At 37.8% G+C, this 7,802-nt stretch overlaps 1 protein-coding gene across 1 annotated transcript; it reads left to right on the top strand.

Moving 5' to 3' along the window:
- Positions 1–358: 358 nt before the first annotated feature.
- Positions 359–6,683, top strand: LOC112163048 (annexin A1). The gene is made up of 11 exons (XM_024299158.1): positions 359–515; positions 589–700; positions 807–901; positions 1,958–2,071; positions 2,356–2,446; positions 2,587–2,723; positions 2,800–2,893; positions 3,043–3,138; positions 4,568–4,626; positions 6,300–6,422; positions 6,504–6,683. Exons 1-11 carry the CDS (start codon positions 447–449, stop codon positions 6,558–6,560), a joined length of 1,047 nt encoding a protein of 348 aa, XP_024154926.1. The 5' UTR covers positions 359–446; the 3' UTR covers positions 6,561–6,683.
- The last annotated feature ends 1,119 nt before the right edge of the window (positions 6,684–7,802 follow it).

Raw genomic sequence — 7,802 nt, 5'->3', positions numbered from 1 at the left:
CCCATTTTTTTTCCCGTAAACAGCTGGTATCCACTCATAATGGCAGTTATGACTAAGGCTTGATGTGGAAAGGTTTCCTCGTACAGCTTCAGCAGAGGCTTTGATTTTCATGACAGTTTGGTTGAAGCCCTGCCTGAGCTGATGTGGATCAGCGCTGACCATCCCCACAGCTCTCCTTAACCTGGGACTTCAGGTGAAGAAATGTGGACCTTCAGGTTTGGTGCACACCTAACCTCTGGGTGTGTGTGGAAACAAGGCCTCCTGACTCACAGCAAAAGTCTGGGGGGCGGGGCTTCTTTCACTCAGCTGGTGGGTGATTGGCTGATCCTCAGCAGGTGAGCACCTGCAAAAGGCGGAGCCTGCAGTCAAAACTCGCAGGTGCAGCTGGTAGTTTCAGCAGATTCAGACAGTTCCTCTTGGATCCTGGTCTCCTTGTTGAAGTCAAGATGTCCATGTTCAAAAAGTTCTTCAAAAACATCATCCATAAGAAAGATGCCGACAAGGAGCCGGAGCCCGTGAGTCCCAGCATGCACCTCTGATGAGAGCAGGTTTGGATTGGTTGAATCATGAGTCTGTTTGTCTGTGAAGGTGAAGGAGAAGGAGAAGCCCAAACCAAAGTATTACGGGACAGTCACACCTCATCCGGACTTTGACGCCAGCAAAGATGCCTCTGTTCTTCGGAGCGCCATCCAAAGTAAAGGTGAGGATGCTGGGGGGCTGTGTTCTGATCTAAATGCAGTGTCTGATAGTTGAAGGGGCCTTGGACTGCTTACCTGTGGACAGAGATCATGTTTGGTTGTTTTCAGGAGTGGATGAAGATGTGATTGTTGCTGTCTTGGTGAAACGAAACAACGAGCAGAGGCAGAAGATCAAAGCGGTTTATGAAGCATCTGCAGGGAAGGTGAGAGAAAAAAATCCGGTTTCCCGGACTGAAGTTTAAGTGAATTGATAGAAAGTAGCCTAATTTACAAAAACTACTTTCACAATGTCATGTTCATGGAGTGCACATGCACGAAAGATGGACAGAAATGTTTTTTAATTAAAAACACACTCCTTTTGTGATGGAAAACTTGAGAAAATGGATCTAGAACACATTCTAACACTTAAAAATATATTTTTTGAATGAGATAAACTTTCTGGAATTCTCGGATGTTTTCTTTATTTTGTACACCTTCAGTTTGGATATTAGATTATTTTCAGGAAAACGTATTTCTGGAAAATATTACATAGGGAGATGAAGTTCATTTGTCATTTTAACAATAACATTCTTAAGTGTCCTTTGGTCAGTTCAACATTCATACATTAAAACAATTTACAACTTGATAAACAATACATAATAGTGCATCATTTGTACAGGAAATTTCTATGTTTATTTGTTGCTAAATAAAAAAAAAATGCATATAATTGTTGCCAGGTATGCAGGACAGATAATGGTTGTCGTGCATGGCTGGTTTTTCTGTTTTTTTCCAAAAATAATGTAATATTTTAATAGAAATCTTTGAAAATTACTGAAAAATCAGGGATTTGAGATGAAAAAATTCCTAAAAAATAAATAATGAAACTGGAGACTTGGCCTTTGGTCCACCTATTCCTGGGACATGTGAGACTTTACCCGGAGACACTTAAAAAAAATGCAACACATTGAAAATCATGTAAATATTTTTGCTCGGGTGAAAATCACCCGGTGATAGCGCTCTAGGGTTAAAACATCTTTGGGCTGGCTAGACTGTGTGTGCCCATATGTGTAGAACAGGTGTGAGTGTGTGACATCGCCATCTGTGCAAAGTGATCTATCACATGGGTTTAGCAGCTAACAGTGGAGAGCTCGTCTATGATGTTGCAATCAAATAAGTAATGAAGTCACGTTTGAGTGTAGGAAAGTCTGATGAAGAAATCGGCTGATTTAGTGTAAAAGGCAGCCGCATGTGTGTGACTCTTCTGTCTGCTGTGTCTTCAGAAGCTGGAACAGAGCCTGAAATCCGTCCTCAGATCACATTTAGAGGATGTGTCTCTGGCTCTGCTCATGTTGCCGGCACATTATGACGCCCATCTGCTCAGGAATGCCACAAAGGTAATAACATCTGTGTTTTAAACACTGGAGTTCAGGGTTGCCAGATTGGACAGTTTCTTTCCAATTGGGGAGTTTTGATTTATGAATTGGTGGACATAATTTGGGTGTTGGTTTTACCAGATTTTAGCTAAAATAGTTTTTTTTAAATGAGTTTTAGGCTACAAAACTGTCTGGCAACACTACCTGAGTTATAATTTTTGATGGGATTCACTTATTTTCTCCAACTTTGCATCTAAAGTTGGTAAATGTAATATTTCTGCTGAGTGTTCTGGGTTTCCCTTCAGGGCCTGGGAACGGATGAGGATGTCCTGGTGGAGATTCTGGCAACGAGGTCAAACAAACAGATCGAGCAGATCAAAAGTGTCTTCAAAGAAGGTTTTTAAGACGCTCCACTTTGTCATTCTTCACGCGAGCTCTAAATTCCAAAAGAGGATCAGGAGTGTGCAGTTGCAGACCCCGGTCTGCGCAAGCGTCTGCGCAACAGCTGTAGCATCTGTGAACTGTTGCTTTTCCAGAATACAAAGAAGAGCTGGAGCAGGTCATCAAGGATGAGACGAGCGGCGACTTCACCGAGGCCCTCCTCGCCATGCTGAGCGCCAAGAAGGATGAGGGCCACAGCGTGGACTTAGACCTCGCCCAGAAAGACGCCAAGGTAATAGCAGTGCGTGTTTGGATACACTCCATAACGTGAACACTAGCATCACTTTTATCATTTCTCGTGTCTGCAGATTCTGTTTGAAGCGAGCGGCCATTCTGACAAGATCAACGTTTCCACTTTTATTGAGATCCTGACTACCCGGAGCAGCCCTCAGCTCAAACGGAGTGAGTTTTCCTGCAGACGTTTGAAAGCAGACAAACAGGTTGCCACAATCAGAGCGCCTGAACACACCCAGCAGCAACCTAATCCAAGATCACTTTCAAATAATCGAGTAGTTCTGAAAGCAACTGCTTTACTTGTGTGATTTCTGCAGCGTTCCAGCATTACGCCAGCGTCAGTGACACCTCGCTGCCCAAAGCTCTGGAGCTGCAGCTCAAAGGAGACATCGAAGACTGCCTCATCGACATTGGTGAGCGGGACGCCAATCCAGTTCCTACTGCAAAGCAAAAAATATATATTTTTTGTCTGCATAGTTCTGTGCATTCAAAAGCTGCAGACTTTGGAGATATTCAGACAAAAAAACACACACACGCCTATCAAACTCCAACGAATAGACCAACAATTTTCCTCCTGGAACAACCTTTTTAAGGTCATAAAACTGGATCTGCCAGATTTCAGGTCACACAAAGTAGAGAGCAGGCCCTTAACCTCTTAACACCCGAGATCTTGTTTGAGCTAACCTCTAAGCATGTAGTCAGGGTTACAGTTAAGTAGAATTAACTACTGTGGTAAGATAACTTAAAATGTTTTAAGAGATCAACCTCATACCATCACAATATCACCATCTGACTCTAAGTCTTTGAGTGCTTTAGATGTTTGACGTATTCTTTCTTTGAAGTTTCTCTTTTGTCTCATCTGGATTCTTTCGTTTTTCTTTTTAAAAGATTTGAGGAATCTTCAGACGTTTATGAGTCTTTGTGTTTTTGTTTTGCAAAAACTCTCCCCTAGAGATCCATTTTTGTCTACAAGTCTCCTTGTGACTGTTGAATCATGAACTCTGACCTTTTTTAAAGAAGGCAGAATGTTGTGAGAACATTCTTAGACATGTTTCGGCTAACTGGTCCATCCAGATGGATCAGAATTGCTAGGCAGACCTATCCAATCATGCCTTGATTAATCACAGCTTTCTTTGGATAAAATACCTTTTTGAGTTAGCTTGTAAAAATAGTTTGACTTTTTAACATTTCACAATGTTTTACTTTTTTTTGTTTGTTTCCCATCAGCCATTTTTTTTTTTTGTCTGATGCCTCATATTTGGCTCTTTTTAGAGGGTTGCTTATTATAATTATTATTTTTTTTGTATTTTTTTTATTTTTTTAACAAGTCATTTAACCCTTTAACATTGGAGCTCCAGTGTTTGTTCTTTGATTATTTTTTTTTTTTAATTGTTGGCACAATCAATGTAATTCGCTTGAATTACATTGATCGTCTTAACAATTAAGAAAAGTTACAGCATGTTAAAGATTTTGTGTTTAAGCATCCCAAAAATCAGATATTAAAGGGTTAAAAATAGAGTTGTGCCTCAGTCGCTGCTAACGTTTTCTTTCATAAAACGCTGTTTTCCAATGTTGCATTTCCAGAGGCTGAATTAAAATTTATGTGTACAAATAATTAAAAGAAAACACCAGTGACTGCTAGTCATGTTCAGGGTATTCATGCATTAATTTTCAGTATTTTCCTCATCCTATCACTGTTTATCGCCAGATTCATCATCTATTTAAAATGGTTATTTGAATATTGGAGTCTGCCTCACTGGTGAACATTGTAGACAATCATTTGCAGCCTCGTTCAGACGGTCAGCAGTGATTTTTCTCATCATATTTCTCTCTGATATGCAGTGAAATGTGCCTGGAACACTCCAGCTTTCTTTGCTGAGAAGCTCCACAACTCCATGAAGGTGAGGTCCATGTCAACTTCTTGTAGAATTTCAGCTCCTCAAAGTCCATCTCCAACTATATTTTTATCTATAGTAGAATCGTCCCCACTGGTCCTTTTTAATTATGTCATTTTTAACCAAAATCAAAAAGCCTTTGTCTTTAGTTTAAACATTTTTTGCAGCAAAAGCTCATTAGAAATTCGCCCCTTAGTGGAATGGAAGGTAGCGCTGCTTACCAAAAGTAGGTTTACTTCAAAGTTTATTTCCCCAAATAAAATATACTGGCAGTTTACTATCAAGTATACTTCTTGGGACTAAATTGTCCCACTTTTGGTTTATAAAAAGTATACCTAAAGTAACCTTTCTGGTATACTATCAGTTTCCTGGCAATAAACTGTACTCTAAGTTTATGAAAGTATGCTTTGATGTATAATGTAGCTTTGAGGTTTGCTTTTAGTTTAGAAGTAATAAACCTTTACTGATTAGTGCATAAAAATACATTTTTCATGTACTGGAAATATTCCAAGAATACTCCACTTTTAACTCTGAGTAAGAACATGTTTAAGTGACAAACATAGACTAAATAACATAACTAACTAGTATAATGTAAGTATACTTAACATTAACTAATTAACTTAAGTTTATCTCTAAGGACCTACAAAGTAAACTAAAAGTATACCATCTTAGTTTTAGTTTTAAAAATATACTTGAGAGAGATCCCTTTTGTTTACACTCTTTTCCGCTAGCTTATAGCACCTCACAACCCCAAGCTAATATTAGTGTAACAAAAACATGGAGAGCAATATCACAGCTATCCAGCTGCACCATTTTGATCTAGATTCCAGCTCAGATGGAGAAAATGAAAACGTTCACGGATCTATTTGTCTGCAAGTGAAGAATTTTGAATTGGAATGAGTGAGGGAGAGTCTGGCCTGCTGCATCATAAACCTGACCTCCCTTACCAAAAATAAGTTTACTTCGAGTAAATGATTCAAAGTGTACTTACAATATTTACCAAGTACACTGAAAAGTATACAGGAAGTTTACTAACAAGAATACTTCTTGGGATTAAATTGGCCCGCTTTTACGTTATAAAAAGTATACTTAAAGTAACCTTTCTGGTAAACTATTAGTTTACTGGCAATACACTTTAAGTTTATGACATTTTACTAAAATTAACCTTACTGGTATACTATTTACTGACAATTAACTTCAAGTTTACCTTAGGTTTATGAAAGTATATCTACAAGTATATCTGATATAGCTTTTAAGGTTTGCTTGTAGTTTATAAGTACTAAATTTCTACTAATTACTATGTAAAAATATTTTTTTTAATATACTAGAAATATCCCCAGAATATATCTACTCCACTTTTAATGCTGTGTAAGAAATGTTTAAGGACTGTGACAAATGTAGGCAAAATACATTTGGACTTGTATAATTCTAATTAAGTACACAAACTTATGCACTTGTAAACATAAACTTGTAAAGTTTCATATCTGTGGTTTTCAGGTGATGCTGCTTTCACTCCCAGTGCTAAAGTATTTTTTCTTTACATATCTGTATTATTTTGTGTTTGGAATCAATACAATATAATTCAATTTTACCAGATGAAATGTCAAATAAATTTTCCATATATGTACCACGTCTGATCATAGTATACTAGGATCCAGCATGTCCTGTATCTGTTGCAGGGCCACGGTACACGTGATAACACTTTGATCAGGATTCTGGTGAGCCGGTCTGAAGTGGACCTGAAGAAGATCATTGAGGAGTACAGGGCCATGTTTGGCCGACGCCTGCAGGAGGACATCCAGGCAAGAAAACAAAAGATCTTTTCTGTACTTCTAACCGTGTGTTCACAAGATACTCCTGCTGAAAGTATTTGTATTCCACAGCAAGACACTAAAGGAGATTACCAGCAGATCCTGCTTGGGTTGTGTGGACCTCACTGAAGATCTGAACTCATCACTCGGACATCCAAAAACTCCACATCAATTAAAAACTCAAAATGTTACCTTAATATCTTGTGAATCTCTGTATTTTGATGGTTTGTCAATAAAGTACAATCCCCCAAACTTCTAGTTTCTTCTTTTAGAAAATAAACAATTAATTTGGTCTTTTACTACAATTTCTCTTAAATGTATCTGCAGTTACATTCACTTTGGAAAGAAGCTGAACGCAACTTGCGAAGATGTTTTTTACTGTCTTTAAACTTTATAGACAGTATTTTCAGAGCTCCTTAGTGGTTTATTTGAATATGATTCAAAACATTCACTTAGCCCCGGAGACGGCAACCTTTAACAGTAAAAGAGTCATTTGGGATCATTTTCTACTGATCCAAACCTAGAAGGAGCCTCATAGTCTTACTTTAGCCTTTAAGAAATTTGGATTTGCATTCATGACCTTCTTTTTTTAAATAATAAATATGAATTTTGTTTTGTCTATTTTTTTGTATGAAAAAAGGCAAAAATATTAAAAGAACCTTGCATCTCTTATTTTTTTTATGTTTGAAAGAATAACTTATTAACAAATAACATTTTCAAAACAAAAGATGCTCTGTGCCAAACAGGATCATCTCAGTGCAGCTCTGGTCAGCTAGTAACCGATGTTGTGCAGCACAAGATAATATGAGCTTTTAACTCATAAAAGATCAAACTTTTTACCAAAATTTTGCTTTCCATATAAAATCTGTTCATTCTGGAGGTAGAGTTGTGCAAACAAGACGTCTTCAGGTCAACAGGGATGTAAAAACCTACATAGTTTATCATCTATGTGCATCTCAGCCATCAATTTATACATTTAAGTCATCTAAATTTTAAAATGCTAATTAAGTAATCCTTACTTTAAAAATGCAATTTTTCTTTTCTTTTATTGTTTTTGTTCTTTCCCCCTCTTTGTCTTCAGCAGTCTTACACTGCTGGGTTTTGATATTTTAGTTTGGGGTTGGACCTTGGTAGTCTTAGTTTTCAGGCTTTGTTTATTTGTTTTCTTTGGGTAATTTTGGTAAGGCAGCCCTTAGCAGGAGCTGCTGACTCAAACGGTTGACATGGCTGACAGTCTCCATGACTTATTTTATGTTTGGCCAAGGAGCCACCATGGAGTGATAAAAGAGACACATGTGGATCTGGAGCTGCAGGTTGAAGACTTCTGACTTAGCCAAATTATTGGACAAACAAACCTATTAAGTATTCTTG

This window comes from Oryzias melastigma, linkage group LG12, assembly GCF_002922805.2.
Source record: "Oryzias melastigma strain HK-1 linkage group LG12, ASM292280v2, whole genome shotgun sequence".
Lineage (NCBI taxonomy): Eukaryota > Metazoa > Chordata > Actinopteri > Beloniformes > Adrianichthyidae > Oryzias > Oryzias melastigma.
Note: the sequence above shows the minus strand (reverse complement) of the source record. Positions and strands in the feature narration are given on the sequence as shown.

Excerpts from the sequence above, each read along its gene's own strand:
- LOC112163048 (XM_024299158.1), top strand. The coding sequence starts at position 447 with ATGTCCATGTTCAAAAAGTTCTTCAAAAACATCATCCATAAGAAAGAT. Across the intron at positions 701-806 it reads GAGCGCCATCCAAAGTAAAG|GAGTGGATGAAGATGTGATT; the intron begins GTGAGGATGCTG and ends GGTTGTTTTCAG. Across the intron at positions 3,139-4,567 it reads AGACTGCCTCATCGACATTG|TGAAATGTGCCTGGAACACT; the intron begins GTGAGCGGGACG and ends TCTGATATGCAG.